At 47.7% G+C, this 25,184-nt stretch overlaps 1 protein-coding gene across 2 annotated transcripts; it reads left to right on the forward strand.

Moving 5' to 3' along the window:
- The first annotated feature begins 7,285 nt into the window (after positions 1-7,285).
- On the forward strand, positions 7,286-19,259 carry PLEKHB1 (pleckstrin homology domain containing B1). 2 transcript variants are annotated; one of them, XM_023538970.2, is made up of 8 exons: positions 7,286-7,352; positions 8,529-8,604; positions 9,781-9,933; positions 10,523-10,625; positions 11,730-11,769; positions 14,466-14,570; positions 17,263-17,362; positions 17,961-19,259. In XM_023538970.2, the coding sequence occupies exons 2-8, from the start codon at positions 8,568-8,570 to the stop codon at positions 18,095-18,097; spliced, it is 675 nt and encodes a 224-aa protein (XP_023394738.1). In that variant the 5' UTR covers positions 7,286-7,352; positions 8,529-8,567; the 3' UTR covers positions 18,098-19,259. The 2 variants fall into 2 exon arrangements, with proteins under 2 accessions (XP_023394738.1, XP_023394737.1); XM_023538969.2 differs by lacking the exon at positions 14,466-14,570.
- Positions 19,260-25,184: the final 5,925 nt, after the last annotated feature.

The raw sequence follows: 25,184 nt of genomic DNA on the forward strand, positions 1-25,184 counted from the left end.
AAATATGCATGGAGCACTGAGCACCTACTCTGTACCAGGCCCTGCCCTGGGCACTGGGGATCCAGAGATGATGAGGCCCAGTAATTATAGGATGGGACTTGCTCCCCAAGTGGGTAGCAAGAGGAAGCCCTCTCCTGGCAGAGGGAACAGCAAGCACAGAGGACAGGATGAACCTCTAGAAGGAGACATTTAAGTAGAGAAAATAATGGGCCCTGGGCAAGGTTGAGGGTATGTGAGTTCTTTGTTGTATTAATCCTGACCCCCCTGTATCCTCAGGACTCATGGTCTGCCCAGTTGCTAGAAGCAGGGGTGCTTCTGGGTGGAAGCTTGCTCAGCGTTGTCCACAATGTTGTCCTGGCAATGGCTGGTGGTTCTGTAGTAGGCTGGGTGCTATAGAGGGACTTCATCCTACCACGAATGTTGAACCTGGTAGATACTGCAGAATTCTATGCAGAAGTACCTGACAATGTGAGACCAAGTCTTGCTCTCTTCAAGCGTCAATGGAAGATTGTGCTCAGTGCCACGATGGTATCTGTGCTAATAGTTCTCTTAGTTTAGGCAGAATTTTTCAGTCAGCAAAAAAAAAAAAAATTTTTTTTTTCTGTACTGAATGGTAAGAAACACATCATTAACATTTCAGCATTAATTCTAGTAAAATTAAAGCTCTGGTCAAGTTTTGCCACGCAATGAAAGAAAATAAAAGCCCAGAAGTGCCTGACACCCTGGGTACATCTAGCCCTCTGATTTGATCCATCGTATGCTTAAATAGGAGTCTCTGGTTGGTGCAAATAGTTAATGCACTGGGTTGCTGACCAAAAGATTGGAGGTTCAAGACCACCCAAATGCACCTCAGAAGAAAAGCCTGGCAATCTCCTTCCAAAAAATCAGCCATTGAAAACCCTACGAAATAATGGCTGCACAACATGAAGAATGTAATCAGTGCCATTGAATTATACACGTAGAAATTGTTGAATTAGTGAATGTTTTGTTCTCTAAAGTTTCACCGCAATTAAAAACAAAACAAAAAACAACCCTAAGGAGCACAGATCTACTCTGACACACACAGGGTCACCACGAGTCAGAGTTCACTCAACAGCAGTTGGTTCGTGTGCTTAAATAGCAAACCAGCTAGGAAGAGAAAAACCTCAATATTCAGATCAAGATGAGCCAATCTCTCCAGTACCAAGAAAAAGATCCTGTCTCTAGAAGCAGAAACCAAATTCATAAAAACACAAGTGGAAAAAGTGAAAACAAACTTAAAACTATTTTGGGGAATAGAAGAAAGACTCAGGACCTTCATACAGAACTCTAGGGCATGTGTGAAGAGTCAGATCAAGTCTCTAGAGGAATGTTTGCTAAAGATGAATGACCTGACAGCTTCCCTTGGAAAAGAGAACACGGAAAACAACTTGAACTCAGGAGGTGGAGGCAGTATTTATGACCAGACAAGAGGAGCCAGGAGGAAACTGACTGATGTTGAAAAGTCAAGTGATCATTTAAACATCCAAGATGGAGAGAAAAATCAATTCTATGCCAACATTGCTAAAGAAGAAAACAGAAAACTGGCATGACAGATGATCTTAAAAGCCTCCAGGCTGAGCAAACCTTGATTAAAAGTGCAGATCAAAAGCTCCAGGAAAGAGGAAAATGAAGTGACCGAACTTTGTCAAGAGAAGGAAATGAAGCTTCTTGAGACATTATCTGCCCATTACTTACAGCAAGAGGAGGAAAGCTCTGAAGCAGATGACAAGATGAGTGTGCAGACGAAGAACTGGAGATCTCCAGAAATCGAGTCAAAGACTTTGAAGAAAAGCTAGAAAGAACAATTTGTCCTTCTCATAGCCAGATTTTTTTCCCTTGAACTAAAAGTTCATGATCGTTACTTGAGAGTGCTTTAACAAAGAGAAATTTATTCTCTCATAGTTTAGGAGGGTAGAAGTCCAAATTCAGGGTGCCAGCCCAGCGGAAGGCATTCTCTCTCTGTTGGCTCTGGGGGAAGGTCCTTGTCATCAATCTTTCCCTGATCAAGTGCAGGAACCTCGGGCCCAAAGGACATACACCGCACCTGGCACTGCTTTCTTTCTTGGTGGCATGAGGTTCCCATTTCTCTCTGCTCTTTCTGTCTTTTGTATCTCAAAAGAGATTGATTTAAGACACGACATAATTTTGTAGATCGAGCCCTGCCTCATTAACATAACTGCCTCTGATCCTGCTTCATTAACATCATAGAGGTAGGATTTACAACACACAGGAAAATCATATCCGAAGACAGAATGGGGGATAATCACAGAATACTGGGAATCATGGCCCAGCCTAGTTGGCAGATATTTTGGGGGGACACATTTCAACCCATGACACCACATGACCCTTCTACACAAAATCCTGAAACACTGCCAGGTCCTTTAAGTCATTTCATTTTTTTTTTAAAGATATTTTTAAGTAATATTTTTTAGTTTAAAAAACTTTTTGCGACAATTAAAACAAATATCCCAATTAAAAATGGGCAATACAAGAGACAGAAAGGGCCGCATGAACCAGAGACCTACATCATCCTGAGACCAGAAGAACTAGTTGGTGCCCGGCCACAATTGATGACTGCCCTGACAGGGAGCTCAGCAGAGGACCCCTGAGGGAGCAGGAGATCAGTGGGATGCAGACCCCAAATTCTCATAAGAAGACCAAACTTAATGGTCTGACTGAGACTGGAGGAATCCCGGCGGCCATGCTCCCCAGACCTTCAGTTGACACAGGACAGGAACCATCCCCGAAGACAACTCATCAGAAATGAAAGGGACTGGTCAGCGGGTGGGAGAGAGATGCTGATGAAGAGTGAGCTAATTATATCAGGTGGACACTTGAGATTGTGTTGGCAACTCTTGTCTGGAGGGGGGATGGGAGGATAGAGAGAGAGGGAAGCCGGCAAAATTGTCAAGAAAGGAGAGACTGAAAGGGCTGACTCAAGACGGGGAGAGTAAGTGGGAGTAGGGAGTGAGATGTATGTAAACTTATATGTGACAGACTGATTGGATTTGTAAACGTTCACTTGAAGCTTAATAAAAGTTATTATAAAAAAAAAAATGGGCAATAGATTTGAATAGACATTACTCCAAAGAAAATGTACAAACGACCAATAAGCACATGAAGATAGTCAACATCATTAGTCACTAGGGAAATATAAATCAAAACTACAATAACACTTCACACCCACTAAAAAACAAAACCCACTAGGATGGCTAAAATAAAAAAGAGAGACAATAGCAAGTGTTGGCAAATATGTGGAGAAATTGGAACCCTCATCCATTGATGGTGGGATTGTAAAATGGTGCAACCACTTTGATAAATAGCCTGGCAGTTCCTCAAAATGTTAAACATAGAATTATAACCCAGCAATTCCACTCTTAGGTATATACCCAAGAAAAATGAAAACATATGTCCACATAAAAACTTGTGAATGAATTTTCATAGCTGTCTTATTCCTAATAGCCAAAAAATAGAAATGACCTAAATGTCTATCAGCTGATGAATGGATAAACAAAATGTTGTCTATCAATACAATGGAATCTTATTCATCAATAAGAAATGAAGTGTTGATACATGTCACAACATGGATAAATCTTGAAAAAAAAGTGTTATGCTATGGGAAAGAAGCCAGTCACAAAAGAAGACATATTACATGATTCCATTTATATGAAATGTTCACAGTAGGCAAATCAGTGGAGACAGAAAGTAGATTAGTGGGTGCCAGGGGCTGGGGTTGAGGGGGAAATGGAGGGTGAAGGCTAAAGGGTATGGGCTTTGTGGGGGTGATGAGACTGTTCTGATATTGATTGTGCTGATGGTTGCACAACTCTGAATATTTTAAAAAGCACTGAATTGTACACTTTAAAAGGGTGGATTTTATGCTATGTGAATTATAGCTCAATAAAGCTATTATTTAAAAAAAAGACTTTTTACAGGAGTGGTTTAATTGTATCTTGATATAGATATAATTTAACTATTTTCATTATATTATACTATCTAGAAATTGTAAGTAGTAAATTTTCATTTGATGAGCCAGTCCACTGTTTTCTAAACAGCTGTGAGCTGTTCATTCACCAGAGACATCCCAAATAGCAAAACACTTTTCTTTCTGCCAGTGGTTCTATGTACCACAGTTACAACAGAAATGTGGAAGTTACTCGTTGGCTTATTGGTCTCAATAAATTTTAACTGATTAAACACAGTCCCCCACAGGCAGCACTGCTGGAGCTAGGTTCCCTGCTATGCTCTCAGCCTCTCACTCCCCAGACCACACTCTTTTCCTAAATCTGCACAGCTCTGGAGATTAAAAACAATCTCAACAGTGAGCTTCATGGCTTCTATGAACTGCCAGGAATTATATGCAAAATGTTATGGTTTCGTGCGTGCATTTTCCCCTGAGGAGTCTACAGCGTTTATCAGCTTCTCAAAGAGGGTCACTGACCAACATTTTAGAGACATACGCCAGGTCACACTGCATTCAGAGTCTGGAAAGGTGTGGCAGTTTGCCTCTGTAGAGATTTACAGCCTTGGAAACCCTATGGGGTGGCTATGAGTCCTAATCCGCTCGATGGCAGGATTCGGACTCATAGAGGCTTTTGTAAGAGCCGTGGTGGCGCAGCGGTTAAGCGCTCGGCTGTTAACCCAAAGGTCAGCGGTTTGAACCCACCAGCCACTCCGTGAGAGAAAGATGTGGCAGTCTACTTCCGCGAAAATTTACAGCCTTGGAAACCCTATGGGGCAGTTCTACTCGGTTCTATAGGGTCGGTTTTAGTCGGAAAGGAGTTTACTCCAACGGGTAGAAGCATCTGTGGTTTTAGTTTGCCCAGCATCCTTTCCCTTTTTTCTTGTCTTTGAAGGGGGTAGGGATGGGAGAGGCCTTTCTCCAGAATTCTGGGTGCTAAATCGGAAGAACGTAATTTACCAGCTGTCTGCACCGTTCCCTCCACCTCACTTCACCCCCTCTGTGAAGAAAGCCCAACAACCTATCATGGATGGAAGCAGCGAGAGCTGGGAAGAGGAAAGAGGGGACAGCTCCACTCCTGGACTTCCCGGGCCAAAGTTCAATAAATTCCCTTTTTTGGTTTAAACCGTGAGGAGTTTTTTTATTATTATTATTATTATTCCACCAGGACCTCCTGGAGCTGAACTCCTTTCTTCTTTCCTTCCCCTCACCTCTTCTTTCCTTCCTTCCGCTGTGGGGATGGAGAATTGAGGGGTTTAACGTTCCAGGGACCAGATATAGAGAGTGGAGAAGAGCTGCGTGGTTTGGGGAGCTGGTTCCTGGGGCTGCAGGGAAGGGATGAGCTAGTGGCTAATAGGATTGGCCATGGCGAATCCCCTAGCAAGTCACGCACTGCACGCAGGGCCGAAGCGCCAGGGTGGCCCGAGGTCAGGATTACAGGGACCCAGGAGCAGGAGAGGGAGGCTCAGGGAGTCAAGCCGCGTAGCCGGCGCTGAGGTGATGGGCACTGCTCAGCCCAGCCACAGAAAGGAGTCTTAGCCCCGCCCCCGACCAAGGAAGGAGGAGTAGCCCGCCCCTCTCCCAACTCCCAGGATTTTGGCGAGGAGAGACCACCCCTGAATCACTGATGACTAATTATTGCCGAGTGAGCTAAGGGTGAGAGCCTGGCGTCAGTTGGGAAAGTTGGAGAGGTGACTAAAGAAAGAGGACGACTTTCCCCAGGCTCTGTGCACCCCCCTCTCTGCCTCCCCCTTCCGGCTCCCACTTGGTGGCACCTTCCTGATCCCCTTATCTCTAAGGCGCTCAGGGGAATAGCCCCTGCAGGAGCCTTCTCAGAAATGCTGCTCTGGCCGTCCAGGAACCATGAGCCCTGCAGCCCCGGTAAGGACGAGGTGTCTGGGACAGGACGAAGGGGCCTAGGGCAGAGCGGGCGCCCTTCCCAAAGCAGGGGATGGGACCAGGAGGCTTTTAGGCCCTGACAGTCCCTGCTCTCTGCATAGCATCCTGTGTCTGCTTGTAAGTAGGTGTCTCCGGAGATGAGATAGTCAGGGAAATGATCTTGGAGGGGCAGATCTAGATGGTAGCTGTACAGAATCTTCCTCCTCCAGTTGTGCCTCTTCCAATCCATTTTTGACTGGGCCCTGGAGGGACTTTTCTGGCCCACCACTCGGACCATCTCATTCCTCATCTTGAAACCCCACCCCCCAGGCTCTAGTCACTATGTCATAATGTCCAGCTTCTTGAGCATGTCATCCATGGCCTTCCTGTTGTATCCTTGCAACCTCTGCAGCTTTATTACCGCCGTCCCCCATGTTCTCCCCACCCCTGCTCTCTACCTTCCAAACATCCAAATGCTAAACACTCTTTTGAACTTCCTAACCTGTGCTCTTATGGGTTCCTTAGGTGCCCCCTGGGAAACACCTTTAAGACCCCTTTCAGCCTCCTCCAGGGAGCCTTCCTGAACCTCTTAGACAAAAAAAAAAAAAAAATCAGTCTTTTCTTTCCCATTGTTAAATCGCATCCTGTAGGCTAATTGTGTTTTATATCTGGTACCCGCACCAGACCCGTTGCTGGGGGTGGGAGGGAGGGGTCATGTTGGATGCGCCTCCGTGTTCTCCCCTAGTACCCAGTGCAATGCCTGGCAAAGACTGAGTGTCGAGAAAATATACAAAACTAGGAGGCTGTATAGCTTAACAAGTAGCGAATGTCTACCTTGTGCATTATGCTCTTTTAAGAACTATCTGTATGGGATCAGACTGGCAACTGCAACTGGAAAGATTAGATAGGAGCTGTAGGCTGCAGGGAGTTTATGTTAATGGGGGAGGAACAACTCAGAAAAGGAGGGTGAGAATGGTTGCGTAACTCCAAAAATGTAATCAATGTCATTGAATTGTACATGTAGAAGCTTGAATTGGTGTATGTTTTTGCTGTGTATGTTCTGAACAACAAAAGAACAAATTATTAAAAAAAAAAACTAGATTAGCTTCTCCTTGTAACTTCACTTTTTTCTAAAAAGCAAGTTTGTAGGTTCTCAAGAAAAAGTATTTTATGATGAATTTTAATGAGTGAACAGATGTCTTAATAGAAACACAAAATCGCAGGTGCAGCCTCTCACAGGGCTGCCATCCCCGACAGGCCTTGCGTTGCCCAGCCCCAGGCCTGCAGACTACAAGTCCCAGCATGCCTGGTCAGCACGTCCCTCCACGCCCTGCTCCCTCCTCAGGGCTGGGGCGGGTCCGGAGGGCGGGACCCCAGGGCAGCTGAAGCCCCAGGCTCTCTCCCGCACACAAAGCGCAGGCGCAGCGGGTTGGTGGCTGCAGCATCAAGCAGCCTCCGCAGTGGCAACATCATCCACAACAGGTGTAGACAGGTGGGTGCGTCAAGGGGGAGTGGAGAAGGAGCAACTTGGCCTCCTTGTCTTACTTGTGTCAGGGCTTGGAAACGGGAGGGAGCGGCAGGAGAAGTGCGACCAGACAGGCCTTCCAGCCTAGGTGTGCCAGCCCTTGCTACGCAGCAACAGGTGTGAGCAGGTGGGGGAGGGGCAGAGGGATCTGCTCTCAAGTAAGTCGGCCTCAGGGATGGAAGTCCCCTGGATCCCAAGCTCCATCACATATGTGGACAAGTTGGAGTAAAGATCCCTATCCATCTAACAAGGTTATAGCAGGGACAAGGTGGGTGGCCGTATCATATATGCAATGGTTCCCAAACTTTGCTGCACCTTGGAAATACCTTGGGATCTTTAAAGTCTACCACTGTTTGGCTCTCGCCCCCAGACATTCTGATTTAATTGGTATGGGGTGTGAGCTGGGCACTGAGGTTTTAAAAGCTCCCACTAGTACAGTGGCAGCTAACCGCTGGTATAGTGGTTAGAAGCCAGGACTGCTGGCTCCTTTGCTTGTTAATCAAGTAACTGAGCAAGTGACTGGACCTGTTCAAGCCCAGTTTCCTTATCTGTAAAATGGGAATAATAAATAGTGTTGTGATGAAAGAATGGAGAACAGTACCCGGCACATGCTGCTTAATCAATAATAGCTGTTATTTCATGTTCTTTGTAAATAGCTCAAGAGGGTTCCAAATACAAGGGAAGCTTTTCTTATTATGAATCCTCTATTCATTGTTATGATTCTAATATTCTTTGCAGCCATTACTTCGGAATTTCAGCATTTCCAACATTTTAGGAGTTCCTCACTCCAGCCTCTACCTGCCTCACAGACACACTTTTACAGATCTGGAAACTGAGGCCAGGGCCAGAGGGGCAGGGATCAGGGACTTGACCAAGGTCATAGAACTGAGATTGGAATCCAGGTCCCTAACCTCTACCACCCATCAGCTGCCCTGCTGACCCCAGAGGGACAGTGCTCCCATTATCTGCCTGGGGCAGAGAATGGGGAGGAGACCGAGGCAGCCTTGCCCTTGTTTGTTTACTAACACTCCCTTGAACGTTTCCTCGGTGCCTCCCCCAGGGAGGACAGGGCTGGGGCTCCTCTCTGAGGAGCTGCTCTGGAGCTGCTGATGAGGCCTGTGTGTCCTGTGGCTCCTCTGACAGGTCCCACCTGACTCTGCCCTGGAAAGTCCTTTTGAAGAAATGGCCCTGGTGAGGGGCGGCTGGCTGTGGAGACAGAGTAAGTGAGCTGGGTCAAGCCCTTGTCTGTCCTGCACCTCAGTCCCCAGCACCTCGTCCTGGGGCAGGGGTGAGGGAAATGGTTTGTTGGGCATGCTGCAGGGAACCCTTCTCCTAAAAAGCCAGTGCCTTTTTATCCTCCTTACTCTGTCCTTGCCCTTCCCTTGGCCTGGAACGTCCTTCCCATCTCTGACTTCTTGGTTAGCTTCTACTTATTCTTCAACACCCAGCTCAAATGTCCCCTCTTTGAGGAGACTTCTCCAACTTCGTCTCACCCCTACCTCCATCCCTCCTGTAGCACCAAGCTGGGTTAGGGGCTCCCTTCTCAGCTCCCACAATGCCTCATACCCTGTTATCAAATTGACCCTCCTATAATATAACTGCTTTTGCCTATGTGTTTCTCTACTTCCTCAGCCCATACTAGCCCCAAACTGTGAGCTCCTCAAGGGCAGGAGTGGAGTTTGACCCTCTGTGTGTTCACAGCACTTCAGCCCAGGGCCAGACACAGAACAGAGCACAGAACAAAATGAAAAATGCCTCTGTTCAGTGCTTTGGAATCTGTAAAGCTCTAAAAAACTCTTACGCCTTTGCTCTTTCCTGTTAAGATTTCCCAATGCAAAATCTCTGAGACTATAGGGCTCAGGCTTCCAGACCCACCCCTGACCAGAGTCATGATTTGAACAAGAGCTATCGCAGAGACCCCTGGGACTAGGACCCCCCTTTCATGGACCCCTTCCATTCTCAGTTTGGTTCAGTTCAGCAAACACTGAACACAGGTTCTGCTGGGTGCCAGGACCTACATGGCAGCCGTGGACCCTCAGTCTGGTGGAGGAGGCAGACACTGCACAAATGACTGTCGCATAAGTCAGAGATAAGGAATAGGATGGTGGCTCAGGGTAAGGAGAGGTCTTTACCCTTAAAGAGACCTGAGGCTTGGCCTTGAAATTTACCATTCAGCACATTTATTGAGCCTCTGCTGTGCATCAGGCCCAATGGGAGGGGATGGGGTGAGCGAGACAGAAAGAGCTCCTACCTTCTTTTCAGAGGGGAGACAAGGGAGGGGCAGTTACAACACTGGGTGCTATGGGTGAGGGGGCCCTGGGAGCACATCTGGGGCTCCTGCCCCCCTAGCAGTCTCTGGGATCAGCCTGTCTGGTGGGTCTGGAATATTGCACAGGCTCCATCCTCCGCCGCTGGAAGCGGAACTGGTTTGCCCTGTGGCTGGATGGAACCCTCGGCTACTATCACGATGAGACCGCGCAGGATGAAGAGGACCGTGTGCTCATCCACTTCAACGTCCGTGATGTGAAGGTCGGCCAAGAGTGCCATGGTGAGCAGGCATCCCTTCCTCCCTGGTGCTGTGACTAGAGGTGGGGTCTTCTCACTGTGTTTGAGGATACCTGCAGTTAGAATGCTCTTTGCAGCTTTCAGAGAGCTTCCACGGACGTTGGTTCTGGGCCTCTGTCAACTCCAATTTATTTGGGTGTGAATTAATACATCAGTTCCTTATGGACTTCCTACCCTGTGCTGGGCCCTGTGCTGCGGTCACAGAGGTGAGCCAGACACAGTTTCTGCCCTCTAGACACTAGGAACTGGATAAAGATGAAATAAGGATACTCAGAGAAGGTCAGTGACTACTCCGGAGTCACATGGCAAATCTCTAAATTCCTCATCTAAAGCTCTGGTCACAGCTATAACAGTGTAGTTGGAGGATGTACCAGGGAAGCAGGCAGTGTGGAAAGGCTGAAAAGGATTGAGGAGTAGATTGGAACCCCAAAGAAAGCATGTGGGATCAGAGAAGGCTGGCAATGGCAAGTAAATAGGACCTAGAGAAGTCAGTTCTTACTGTTGTTCTCAGTATGCTGGGGGGCCTGGGGCCTGTACCCTATGGAAACCTATATCTGTGTGTCTGCCTCCAGACGTGCAGCCCCCGGAGGGCCGGAGCCGAGATGGCCTGCTGACCGTGCACCTTCGGGACGGCTCCCGCCTGCACCTGTGTGCGGAGACCCCGGATGATGCCATGTGAGTCACTCCCAGGAGAGGATGGGGCGGGATCTTGGGAATGAAACCAAAAGCCCTCTCCTCCATGGGCCTTCTGGTTCCCCGAGGGTAGGAAGAGGGGAGGAACACCAGTCAGCATGGTTGTCTCCCTGGGGGCTGGGCAGAGTGGACTTGAATGGCTCATGGTGATTGGTATGATACACAGTAAACTCCCCACACAGATTACGATAAACTCAGGACTGTCGGGGGGTACACATCTACTTCAGCTCTGTGGTCCCTGGTCACTCAGAGTCTGGTACTTAGCATCCTCTAAGGTAAGGCTTGCCGGGGGGTGACACAAAGGAGCAGACAAGCCTAGTACCATCCTCAGAGCGCCCTCCCTCCTACTCCTTTCTGAGAAGATGGCTGTGGTCCTGCCCTGGTGTAGGGGTAAGGGGACTCTAATCTGAGGAAGTAACTCAGAGGCAGCCCGGGAGTGTCCCAGGGGTACCCTAATGTCAGATGCATACCCACACGCGAGACTGGGTGTGCCCTCCTTAGGCGCCATCTGCTCCCTCACATTCCTTCCCTTCCTACCCTCTGGCAGGGGATCAGTTGGCCTCTGCCCTGTAGGAGAGTGAAAGAGATGGGGTATGTGGGGGAAGCTGAGCTCTGGGCAGACAAAACACAGAGCCGCCTTGTCTGCCCTAGCCAGGCACCATGACAACCAACAAAGGCCCAGTTGTCTGAGTCTACTGAGCCTTGCTGGAGCTCCAGGGTCAGAGCTTTGGGGAACTGTGTTTGTAGGTTCGGGATGTGGAGGTGGGCTGCAGCTAGAGAACCCACCCAGGATGGTCAGACTAAAGGCCTGTTAGAGGCTACCCACGCCCAACTTCCCATTGTATAGATGGGGAAACTAGAACTTCTCGATGGGAAGAGACTGTGGACCATGAATGAATTAGGAGGCTCCAGCCTAACTGAGGTCTCTATCCACATGTTGAGCAGGAGACAGGTCACCTTTGTCTACACAAAAGGAGTCAATAAGGGGCTTGAAGCTGAGATGGGGAGGAAAGTCTGAAATGTGGGGACCCAGTCACCCTTCTCCCAAGCCCCCTCCTCATGATCTGGTGGGGTTTGCTTTTGCAGAGCATGGAAGACAGCACTGATGGAGGCGAACTCCACCCCGGTGAGCCCCCGATCCCTCCCTCTCTGCTCTCTACCCCATCTGCCATGGAATCATGGGTGACTCAGACTCGGTCTCCATCTGCCAGGAGTTCCCAGTCTAGTGTGGATAGACTGAAATGCCCTGAGTCCCAGGTGGAAAAGGATAGAGGACAGCCAACAGAGGACAGAGGGGGCAGAGACAGCAGCTTCCTGGAGACTTGCTGGAGTGGGTGGCATGTGACCCGGGGGAAAGGAAATGTCTTTTATCGAGCAGCTGTTATGTGCCAGGCATGGTGCAGGTGTTATCCCAACTGATCCTTACAATAATCCTGCAGATGATAAAACTGAGGTTCAATAATCAACACAACAAGTATTTATGAGTTCCTACTATGTGCCAGGCACCATGCCAGGTGCCAGGGATCGGAGGTGAACCAAGGAGATATGGGCCCTTCCCTCCAGGACTCAGCCCAGCAGGGAGACAGATGTGAAACCACTGATTACGCAGATAATGATTTCAGTGCAATGGTGGTAACTACTCTGATGGAGGAGTGCAGTGTGCAAGCAATGTGAGGCCACCTGATCCAGGTGGGTGTTCAGACAAGGCATAAGCTGAGACCTGAAGGATAAATAGAAGTCAGCTGGGTGAAAGGTGCAGGGTAGAGGAAGGAAGTCACTTCCCAGGCAGAGGGAACAGCATGTGCAAAGGCCCTGAAGGACTTAAGACCTTGGCAAGTTGAGGAACAGAAGTCAGGCAGGGGTAGCTGGAGCTTACGGATTGAGAGGGAGGTGGAGTAGGAAGGCTGGCAGGGCCAGGCCTTGTAGGCCATGTTAAGGATGTTGGTTTTTGCTGAGAACACTGGAAAGCCATTGAGGGACAGAATGATGAGATTAGATCAGATTTGTATTTTTAAAAAGACAGTATGGCTGTTAAGTGGGAAATGGATGTAGGGGGCAAGAGAGGCCACTGGAGACCAGTAAGAAGAATGGGACGAGTGACAGGCTGGAGGTCCGCATTAAGACCTTGCTGGCAGAGACAAACTGACGAAAACAGAACATATTTAGGAGGTGGACTTTACAGAGCTAAAGAGACTGATGGAGGTGTGAGGTTGGGTTTGGGGAGCTGCCCAAGGCTCTCAGATCAAGGATGGTACAGCCTGATCTCAGTCCCACCTGCCTAACTCCAGATTCTGTGCTTGCCCCTTCTCTCTGGGGCACAGTGGAGTCCCTTCTCATCTAGAGGTAAAGTCCACAGGAAAGTAGCAGGGGAGACTGGGATGCATTTAGAAACCCCCTCAGGCATCCACCTGCTGAGGGCCAGGCATTGTGCTGAGCACCTGGATTTGGTTACAGCATTTAAGATCATTCTAACAACAACCCTGGCAGGAGGAGGGGTGGGGGCTGGTATTATTATTACCATTTTACAGACAGGGAACCTGAGGCTGAGAGAGGGGAAGTGACTTGTCCAAAGTCTCAGAGTCTTGTCAATGGAAAAGCCTCTGAACCTAGGTCAGTGAGATTTTGAGAGGAGGACATTATCTGCAGAAGGGACTGCGTGACACTGGCAGAGGAGTGATGTGTGTACATGTGTGCACACATGTGTGTGACTAAGGGCCAGGAGGCCGGCCTGGCTGAAGGGTAGCACACAGAGGGAATGCAGTGGGAGAGATGACCTCTGATGTCATCAGGGGCTAGGTCACGAAGGCTCTGGAAGTCCAGTTGAAGGAAGTGGACTTTATCCTGAGGGTGTGGGAGCAATAACAGGCATTCAGCAGGGGGACCGGGCAGATCTGTGGGCAGACTCAGGCTTCCAGGTGGAGGCTGGATTGAAGGAAGCTGGGAGTCAGGAGGATGGAGTAGTGGTCAGCAGGGTGGAGGGACCCAACCAAAAAAAAGGAAAACAAACCCATTGCCGTCGAGTCGATCCTGACTCATAGGGACCCAGGGTTGGGCAAATCAGTCCCAACTAAGGGGACAGAGGAAGGAGGTGAGGGCTGACCGTTCTGCGCTCTATGACTCTATGAAGCTACCTTGTTTCTTCTCTGTCCACCCTCCTGCTCTTCGGCATACCACATCTCTTCCTGTCGCCTGAACCCCCTTTCTACCTCTTGCTGCTCTACACACATACACCCCTCTGGTCCCAGGACTTATTAGAACAGGTGTGTGTTTGTGCCTCTGTGTCTTTGTTCCTGTGTCTGCCTGTCTCTGTGTGTGTTCACGTCTGGGCTTCTCTCTGCCTTGGTGCCTTTGTAGGAGTGACCTGTACTTTGTCCTTCCATACCCTGAAGGTTCATGTCCCACTCTGGTTGGATGCCCCAGGAGGAGCCCCTGACCTCAGATGTACCAGGGAACCTAGGACCTGGGGGGTGTGGCCAGGTGCAAGACTGGGGGGCTGTTGTAAAGAAGGCCAGGTCAGAGGGCATATCAGAGCTGCCCTGTCCTCCCTGGAGACTGGGAGCCTCAACTGCCCGAAACAGGTGAAGGTGGGCTAATCCCGGAGAGAGACTACCAGTCCTTCTCTGTGTAACTTTGACAAGGTCACCATCCCTCTCTGAACCACCCCCATTACCATGGGCTGAGGAAGAAGAGTTTACTCCCTCTCCCACCCCAACTAGCAAAGGACTCTGGTAGGGTCTATTAAGAGCTCTGATTCTCTTAGGGTGTAGAGGGCCTCTGACACCTCCTTCCCTCCTCCTTCTCGGGTTTCTGTGGCTTGAGCAGGCCCCAGCTGGAGCCACAGTCCCTCCCAGGAGCCGCCGGGTTTGCCCCAAGGTCAGGTGTGTGACCCGCTCGTGGAACCCCTGTAAGGTTGAGAGGCGGATCTGGGTAAGTGCTGGCTCAGCCCTCCCTGCCTCCATACTGGCCACCAGGATAAGTCTCCCAAACTGGGCCTGCTCACATCCCTTCCCTGCTCACAAACCTTCCATGGCTCCCCATCACCCACAGAACACCAGCTACAGCCCTGCTTTCAGAGCCCTCGTGATCTGGCCCAGGCCACCGTCTTCTGTCTCATCGCCCTCATCCTCTGTTCTCCAGCCACTCTGCTGACCCTCTGCTCCCAGCTGCCCCAGACCTTTGTCCTCCTCCCAGCCTAGCACAGGCTGTTCTCTGCTGAAAAGATCCTTAGTTTCCTTATCCACCTAACAATCCAATGCTCGTCCTTTAAGACCCATCTTAAAGGCTGCCATCTCCTCAGTGAGGACTTCCCAGATGCCAGGCATTGTCAGAGAGGCAGAGGATTGGAGATCAGGCCCTAAGTTTCTGTCCCTGAGGACCCCAGGACCTCACTTGCCTGCCTGTTGCCAGGTGACCTACATGAGTTTGCCTTTGGGCCTCCCAGGCCTGGAGGGTACAGACAGATGCCCCAGAGGGACATGAGCTGGTGTTTTCCACCCCTACCCCCTACCCCCGGGGCCTACCAAAGTCACTGGCTTACTGCACCTACAGGGCAGGTAGACACCTTCTGGATCTCAGCTTCTCTGCCTATTAAGTTGGGGATATGAAGGGTTAGATCCTTCTGATCCCTCCTGAGCATGGTGCCCAAATCCTGGCCATCTCCACCAGAAAGCCCTCTTGGATCGCTTTTAGGGGGAGGGTTCAGTGAGGGGAGTTACTTGAGACTGAGGACCCACATCATTGCTTGTCTGATCCTCTTGTACTGCCCTGGGACTGTTCATTCTCCTAACTTGAAATTGGTCTCAGAGTTGGGTGACCTTGGCTCTAGTCCTGGTACTGTATTTGGTTCACTTGAGGACAATTCAACAAATATTTAAATATTAGGCACCTACCATATGCCAGGCTCTGCCCAATCTGGCCTGATTAGACCGAGTCCCTGCCCTTGGCGAGTCTCCAGGTCTCCAGGAGAGACACACACAAGGACACAAGCAATGACGATACAGTGTGATCAGTGCTGTGACGGAGGGAAGCCCAAGAGCTGCGGGCACCCAGATGGGACCCCAACAGAGCCTGAGGTTCAGGGAGAGTGACACATAAGTTGCATCTAAAAGACAAGTCTGGTAGTTGAAAGAAAAAAGGGTGAGAAGGGTATCAGTATCAAAGGGAAATGGATAACCAAAGGCATGGAGACTTGAAATCACATAGTTTGCTTGGAGTGCTTCCTTTGTAGCTAAACTGTTTGACAGAGATGCTATTACATGTTGATTCCATTCCTCACCTCTCAGCTATTCTCTAGCCCTCCATAGTATGGATTCTCTCCTCAACCACTCCTCTGAAAAATGTTTTTTCAAGATCACCCACATCTTCCAAGTTGCCAAAACCAATGGCTTATTCTCTTGGCATTGGCCATGAGGATGGACAGGAGAGCATTTTTAGAAGATAAAATCATGAGTCCTGGTGGCTGATTTGATATGGAAGGCGAGTGTGAGAAGGCAAGGTTGACAGCCTGATTTTTTGGTTTGGGCGCATGCTGATGGCATTTACAGAGAAGAGCATTTACAAGAAGAGGAGCAGTTTGGGAGATGGAGAGACGATGTAATCAGTTTGAGATGGGTAGAGTTTGAGACGCCTAGACTTCTAAGGGGAGCTGGACCCTTTAGGTGTGAAGCCCAGTTAGAGAGAGATATGGAGTAGAAGGGGGTTAAGAGGTAGGAGCCAGAAGAGAAGGGGATCCTGTCTCCTCTCTGGGGCTGCTCCTCCATGAGTAAAATGAGAGGATTGGATTGGGAGCTTCCATTTAATTCAGCACAAATTTATCGGTTCCTGCAGATGACACAAATAAATGAGTCCTTGCCTATAGGCAGCTCACAAATGGGGTTGGGATGTGGGTGGCAAAGGCCAGGAGAAAGGCTAGGAACAAGAAGTACAAGCAAAGTCTACAGAGAACTTGAGAGAATTCTGAGACCAGGATGTTTCCTAGACTGGGGCAACTTTTGAACTAGACTTTAGAGGATTGGTAGAAATTCTCCTCTGAGCCTCAGTCTCCTCCTCTGTGGTAAAATGGGAGATAATAATGCTTGCCTTAAGATTAGAGGTGGTAGCACATTGAACACCTCCTTCAGGACCTGGTACATGGTAGATGCTCGATAATAGTTACTTTAGTTACTTCCCATTCCTACCCTAACCTTCCTTTCCTCCCTCTCCAACCTGGCAGGGTTTACTTCCTAGGAGTGGTGCTTGGCCAGCTCCCCCTACCCCTGACTAGAAGAGTAGAGAAATCCACTGAGTTTCTTCAAGTGGAACCATTGTAGAGCGGCTAGCAAATACTAGACCATCTATAAAGGGAAGATGGGAGCCATGGAAAATTTTTGAGTAGGGGAGTGCTAGGTAGGAGGCTAGGGTAGGAGCTGGATGTAGGGGATGATGTTTTAAAGGACAAGGACCATGGACCTTATGGAGATGCAAGGACTCTTCTAGGAGCTTGCTGGTCCTTGGAAGCCCATTTCTAAACTTGGGGAAGTGGCTCCGTGGGGCGCAGAGGGGCCTGAGCCGGGTGTGGGAGGCAGAGGACCAAACCCTGGCCAGGGAGTTCTTGGGTAGCTAACCCGGCAGGGCTCCTCAGGTGCGCGTCTACAGCCCGTACCAGGACTACTACGAGGTGGTGCCACCAAATGCGCACGAAGCCACGTATGTCCGCAGCTACTATGGGCCGCCCTATGCCGGTAAGTCTCCCGCACGCCTCGCTCTGGTGCCCGGCTCCGCCCGTGACCTGTAGACCGCGAACCGGCCCTGTACCCCCACCCGCCACCCTGGCCCCACTCTTTTAGTGACCATGGGTTTTTCCCCAGACGGGAACCTCCTCCGAGGTTTTCCCTATCTTGAGATATAATAGCTCTGGGACAAGCCTCCCTCCCCACTCTAGAGCTGACCTCACCTCTTCAGGTTGGCCCCTACTCGGCCGGCTGGCCAGCGGTACCCGTTCCCGTGCTGGTAGGGACACCTGGTGGCTAATGTGGGAACAGCTGCCTCCTTCCCGCTCCAGGGTCTGGCCGTTAGAGATACCCATCTTCATTTGTGGTCTGGAGGGACTTAAGAGATTCCGGGGTTTCCTAGCCCCACGATCCCAGAACGTCCGAAGCAGCTCCAAGGCCTGGAAGTCTTGAGGACGTAGCCCTTCCTGTTTCAAGGCCTTGGTTTCCCCGCCTAGGAGTAGAAGAACGGGCTCAGAGCCTTCTCTCGGTTGGGGTGGAGTCGCACAAGGAGGGGGACAGAGTTCTGCTTGCCCCCTTTGATCCCTGCCCCTCACGGCTCTCCCCGCAGGCCCCGGCGTGACGCACGTGGTAATGCGGGAGGATCCTTGCTACAGCGCGGGTGCCCCGCTGGCCATGGGCATGCTCGCGGGGGCCGCCACGGGCGCAGCGCTCGGCTCGCTCATGTGGTCGCCCTGCTGGTTCTGAGCCCTGGGACTCAGCGCGGAACCCTGACCTGCCTCTGCGTGGACCGCTAGACCCCTCTTTTTCCTAGATCCCACTTTCCATCCCCGCAGCGACCCACATTCCAATCCCTGCTCCGGGAATTGGCCCCTTCTTTTTTCCTTCCCTACCCCCTCCTAGAAGCTTGGACCACCGCCTCCTCCCCCTTCCCCCACACACAAAGAAGCTGTCGTTCACAGGCACCATCATCTCCCAAAACTCTCCTACCTACTGCCAGACAGCCTAGAAATCCCTTAAGGAAACATATGGCTGTATTTCCCCCGTACACACTAGGGCGCAACAAACATAACTCATTTGGCTTCAACTTCTCCAGGCGCTGGGGACATGCTCCCTCCTCCGGGAGCTGCAGGCCTGGTGGGAAAAACAGAAGTAAACACACTTGACAAGTGAGTCGTCGGCCCTTTAACAGGGATGTATGGAGGCAGGGAGCGAGGCAGGTAGGCTATGAGTACTGTCGTAGATAAGGGTGCAGAGCCGTGAACGTCATGGCATGTCCTGGGAATTAAGAGGGAGTTCAGCTGGGCTGGGATAGGCCTCCAGGCTAAAGAGCTTGCTGGGTAAGGAGGATCCGAGAGCTTTCTATGGAAGGTTGTTTCATGATTGCATCTATTATGTATTGCCTGTTTAATTAATACTGACACATACTGATACACAAACCACACCCCCAGTTTATTCCACCCTTCTCACCACCAGTTTCCTGGGTCCTCTGTTCCTTCAGTGCTCAGAGCTGTTTGGGACCTCCAGCCCTACCTATGAAGTTGCTTCCATCAGGAGATGACTTTCTAGTTCCCAGAGCCTGGCCATCTGTCCATAGCTGTGGCTGTTACCATCTCAGGCTTAGTCTCTTCCTTCACTCTAGGAAACATGGAGGTGTTCCTTTGGGAGAATGGCAGTGTTCACCTCTGGGGCTTGATCCACCTTTCCCCAGCCCAGGAGGTCCCATGTGTGCCTAATGTAGGTGGCCCAGCAGTCCATTTTGTCACCTCCCAGTCCCATCCCCCATCCTGTCCCCACCACCAGTAGAAGTGCTAACATACCTGCCCAGTAGCCAGAGTAGTCTACTAAAGATTTTCTGTAGACGGGGGCTCCACCGGCTCTGCTGCAGAGACTAATAAAGGTGTGGTTGGCTCTAGCTCTGGCTCTAGCTTTATTTGTTCTCCCAGGAGGCCCTGCCCCCTAGGTCTCTCTGGGACAAGTCCATGACCCCAGCAACAACCAGTGCCTTCTCTGGCATAGTGAGAGGAGTATGGATCCTGAGGTTACGTGGACCTGGTGACAGCGCATTAGCTGAGCAATTTGGGGTAAGTCACTTAACCTTTCTGGACCTTGGTTTCCCCACAAATAAAGTGGCAGGTTGAAGTTGGCCCTCCCTGAGGGCTCAAAAGGAGAGGCAGTGTCAGGGGCTCTGTCATCTGAGCTGATGGATGACCCAGGGCATACCCCGTCTGCTTTCTGAGAGTCCTGTGGTATCGGAGTCTTTTCAAGCTCTGGCTCTGCCTGGCCACACTCAGTCATCAGCACACAGGGTGACACTCCACACCATGCCCATCCCTGAGACCGTCCACCTCAACAGTGAAGGTCTGTGTGTCCACGCTCTGAGTATTCCAGTAGTGGGTGCTTCTCCAATACCTATGTTTTGGGATTCCTATGTCCAGAAGGCTAAGCTGGAAAGGACCCTAGATGCCCGTTGAAACTGATGCCTCCCTCTACCAGATAGGACCTGTTTTACTACTTTCTGTCATGTTTAGGAACAGGGAGTTCACCCTTATAGGGTGGCTAAGCTTGTGGGACATCCTTCCTCAATGTGAGCTGAGAATTGCCTCCTGTAAACTCCCAGGAGTCAAGTTCCATCTCTGCTTGTAGGCCTTAGACTACAGCACCCCCCCATCCCTGAAACTTCTTAAGGCGGTTTGGAGATACCTAATTGGTCCTCAGGAGGCTTCATTGTCAGAGACACATCCCAACTAAACTGTCTCCCCTAAACCCAGAATACAGAACCTTGAGGTTTGACCCTTTTTACATTGGTTACCAGCATTGGTGGATAGGGAAAGAGAGGTCACAAGCTGAGGCCCAGGATATGCTAAGGCAGGGAAAGTATGTTGAATATAGAGTTCCAACTATAATGCAGATGTCAGCCATCCCTCCCCTAAAAGAATCACCCTCTTCCTTTATGTAATATGGGAGGGAGAAGGCCTTTTCCGCTAGCCAGCTGCTCTCTAGGTGGTTCCTTTTACCCCACATCCTAGTCTGTGTGGACTTACTGGTCACCATTTGGAAATCTTGACAAGAGGGAAAGGGATGGATATGGGGTGGTTTCCCTTTTCTGCCCTAGCTCTTCATTCTCCATGTCATCACCATTCTTCTCACCAAGATAGTATGCATCAGACTTTACAGAAAGGTTGGGTATCCAAAGGGAAAAGAAGAAAATGAAAATTCACATTAAAGGAATTTCCTATAGTCCAAGACTCTAAACCCTTTATCCTGTGCCCCCTACCCCACCCCCTCACACACACATATAAGGCCCTGCTTTATCTTGCTCCTGTCATTTGTTTTGCCTCCCCCTGCCCCAAATCTATTCTTTTGCCATGGTGCTTTCTACTTGCCCCACTGGACAGAGCAATAGGAGTGCAAATGGATCCTCAAGGTACAGTTTGCTCCAAAATTTCTCCACTAGTAGGATTACAGCATGAATTTTTTATTTTTCCAGCTGTCTGGCAGACAATTTTTAAATTATTCATACACACATTAAGACAAACACTAATCCTCATAGACAACACTGTCTAAACTAGAGGTGATGTATGGGCCACATCTGACACACACTGTGTTTTGTTTGGTCAGCACAGTGTCTAAAAAGTTTTGAATTAAAATGTGGCATCACTACACACTAACTTAAAGATGAAAAGATTGGTGTGTAGTGGATAGTGGTGTGTAGTATGTAAAGACAAAAAAGACAGACAACATTAAGTACTGATGTGGCTGTTAGGTGCCGTCCAGTCGGTTCCGACTCCTAACAGCCACCACCACTGTTAGCTGTTTTCCATGTTCCCATACAGCCTTCTACTGTTGTTGTTGTTAGGTGCCATCAAGTCAGTTCCGACTCATAGTGACCCCATGTACAACAGAATGAAACACTGCCCAGACCTGTGCTATCCTCACAATAATTGTTATGCTTCAGCCCATTGTTGTAGCCACTGAGTTAATCCATCTCGTTGAGGGTAGTGCTCTTTTTTGCTGTTTACTGGTGTGGAGCAACTGGAAATCTCAGACACTGCTGTTATGAGTGTAAACTGGTACAATTGCTTTGGAAAAGTGATTGGTAAAGCCAAACATAAGCATGCCTTTTGACCTGTAAATTCCACTCCTAGAGTACACTCAAATGTCAAAAAATGTCTTAAAAAAAAAGGTAATAAAATGTTCAATGCACACTGGAAACAACTCAAATTCTATCACAGAGTACATCCATTGGTATATTCACAAAATGGACAATATTCAACAATGAGAATTATCTATCCACAACTATATGCAAAAACATGGATGAATCTCACAAATAACAGAATAGGGAGGGAGTCAGAAAATGGAATTACTCTACTATAAGTTTCCTGTACCTTATGTGAAATGGTACAATGTTAACACTAAGTATATGGTAATAAAGATACTAAAGATGCACATTGTAGTCCCTAGAGCAACAACTGAAAAAATAATGCGAAGAGGTTAAGCTAAAAACAAAAAAGAGGAAAAAACAGATGAGCCAAAAAGAAAACAAATACCAAAATGGTAGCTCTAAAGCCAAACATATTAATAACATTAAATGTATATGGACTAAACACACCAATTAACAGGCTAATCGAAATAAATAAGCAAGACCCAACGATACGCTTTGTACAAAAGATGCACTTTAAAATACAAAGACAGTAAAGACAGCAAAGTAGAAGGATGGAAAAAGCTATATACCATGCAAACAGTAAGTATAAGAAAGCTGGAGTAACTATGTTAATATCAGACAAAACAGACTTCCAGATAAAAACTACTACCAGAAATATAGAGAGACATTTCACAAAGATAAAAGAGTCAGTACATCAAGAAGACATAAAAGCTATAAATGCGTATGTACTAACAGAGCTTTATAATGCAAAAACTGATAGAACTGAAAATAGAAAAACCCACAATTATAATTGGAGATTTTAATACTCTTCTCAGTAATTTTAGTGATTGATAGAAAAAAATAAGGTGTAAAATTAATAATATGGGAAATCTAAATACTGACAACCACTTTGACTTAATTGACATAGAACACTACACCTAATATATTTGCATAATACATATTTTTTTCAGGTGCACATGGAACAGTGTGATCAAGATGGACCATAAAAATGGTTCATAAAACAAGTCTCGATAAATGTCAAAAGACTGAAATCTTCCAGAATATTTTCTCAGACCACATAAAAATTAAATTAGAAATTAACAAAAATATCTAGAAAAGCTTCAAATGTTTGGCTATCAAAAAAAAAATACTTCTAAATAACTCATGGGTCAAAAAAGAAAGCACAAGGGAAATTAGAAAATACTGATAATAAAAATATAAAACAGAAAAGTTTGTGAGATACAGGTAAAGCAGAGCTTTTTAAAAAGGAAATTTATAGTTTTAAGTGCTTGTATTAGGAAAAAAGGATTAAAATTAATGACCTAGGTTTCCATCTTAAGAAACCAGAAAAAGAGAAGCAAATTAAACCCAAAATAAATAGAAGTAGAGAAATAATAAAGAACAGAAATCAACAAAATAGAAAACAAAGAAACAAGAAATTTAGAGTTAAAGGTTGGTTCTTTGAAAATATTAATAATGTTGATAAACCCTAGGAGGACTGCTAAAAAAAAAAGAGCAAAATCACAAATGAACAGTATCAAGGATGAGAGAAGGATATCACTACAGACCCTCAAATATCAAAAGGATAGGGAAGTATTAGGAACAATTTTATGCAATAAATTTGACAATTTAGGAGACAGGGACAAATCCCTTGAAAAGCAATTTTCATACACTGACATAAGATGGAAACCCTGGTGGCGTAGTGGTTAAGTGCTACGGCTGCTAACCAAAGGGTCGGCAGTTTGAATCTGCCAGGCACTCCTTGGATACTCTGTGGGGCAGTTCTACCCTGTCCTATAGGGTCGCTATGAGTCAGAATCGACTCGATGGCACTGGGTTTGGTTTTGGACATAAGATAAAATAGAAAATCTGAAGAATGCTGTATCTAACAAAGAAATGGAATTACTTAAAACTAGCACAAAGAAGATTCCAGGCACAAATAATTGTTTTGTTTTATTCATTTAATTTTTATTGTGGTTTAAGTGAAAGTTTACAAATCCAGTCAGTCCCTCATACAAAACCTTATATATACCTTGCTATATACTCCTATGGAAACCCTGGTGGCATAGTGGTTAAGTACTACGGCTGCTAACCAAAGGGTTGGCAGTTTGAATCCACCAGGCGCTCCTTGGAAACTCTATGGGGCAGTTCTACTCTGTCCTATAGGGTCACTATGAGTCGGAATTGACTCGATGGCACTGGATTTGGTTTTTTGGTTTATATACTCCTAGTTGCTCTCCCCCTAATGAGACAGCACATTCCTTCTCTCCACCCTGTTTCTGTATCCATTCAGCCAGCTTCTGTCCCCCTCGGCCTTCACATCTCCCCTCCCCTCCATGCACCTACTTGATCCAAGAAGCCCACTCCTCACAGTATCATTTTCTGTCTTGTAGTCCAGTCCAATCCCTGTCTGAAGAGTTAGCTTCGAGAATGGCTCCTGTCTTGGAGGAACAGAAGGTCTGGGGACCATGACCTCTGAGGTCCCTCTGGTCTCAGACCATTAAGTCTGGTCTTTTTACTAGAATTTGGGGTCTGCATCCCACTGCTTTCCTGCTCCTTCAGGGATTTTCTGTTGTGCTTCCTGTCATGGCAGTCATCAGTTGTAGCTGGGCACCATCTAGTTCTTCTAGTCTCAGGCTGAAGTAGTCTTTGATTTATGTGGCCCATTCTAACACTTGGGCTTATACTTACCTTGTGTCTTTGGTGATCTTCATTCTCCTTTGCTCCAGGTGGGTTGAGACCAATTGTTGCATCTTAGATGGCCGCTTGCTAGTGTTTAAGACCCCAGATGCTACTCTCCAAAACAGGATGCAGAGTGTTTTCTTATTAGTTTTTATTGTGTCAATTGACCTAGATGCCCCTGAAACCATGGTCCCCAAACCCCTGCCCCTGCTACTCTGGCCTTTGAAGCGTTCAGTTTATTCAGGAGACTTTTTTGCTTTTGGTATAATCCAGTTGTGCTGACCTCTCCTGTATTGCGTGTTCTCCATCCCTTCACCTAAATTAGTTCTTGTCTACTATTTAGTGAATCCTCCTCTCCCTCCTTCTCCCCTCTCATAACCATCAAAGAATATTTCCTTCTCTGTTTAAACTATTTCTAGAGTTCTTATAATAGTGGTCTTATACAGTATTTGTCCTTTTGCAACTAATTTCACTCAGCATAATGCCTTCCAGGTTCCTCCATGTTATGAAATGTTTCACAGATTCATTGTTGTTCTTTATTGATGCGTAGTATTCCATTGTGTGAATACACCATAATTTATCCATTCATCTGTTGATGGGCACCTTGGTTGCTTCCATCTTTTTGCTATTGTAAACAGTGCTGCAATGAACATGGGTGTGTATATATCTGTTTGTGTAAAGGCTCTTACTCCTCTAGGATATATTCCAAAGAGTGGGATTGCTGGATCGTATGGTAGTTCTATTTCTAGCTTTTTAAGGAAGTGCCAAATCAATTTCCCAAGTGGTTGTAACAAACATTTAAGGAAAAGATAATACAATTTTACATAAAACATTTCAGAAAATACAGAAAAACTATTTCCCAACTTATGAGTATAGCATAACCTTGATACCAAAATCTGAAAAAGACATTACAAGAAAGGAAAATTATAGATCAATATCCCTCATCATAAACATAAAAATCTATAACAAAAGATCAGCAAACTAAATCCAGCAATATAGAAAAAGATA

The sequence above is a fragment of the Loxodonta africana genome, chromosome 7 (assembly GCF_030014295.1).
Source record: "Loxodonta africana isolate mLoxAfr1 chromosome 7, mLoxAfr1.hap2, whole genome shotgun sequence".
Lineage (NCBI taxonomy): Eukaryota > Metazoa > Chordata > Mammalia > Proboscidea > Elephantidae > Loxodonta > Loxodonta africana.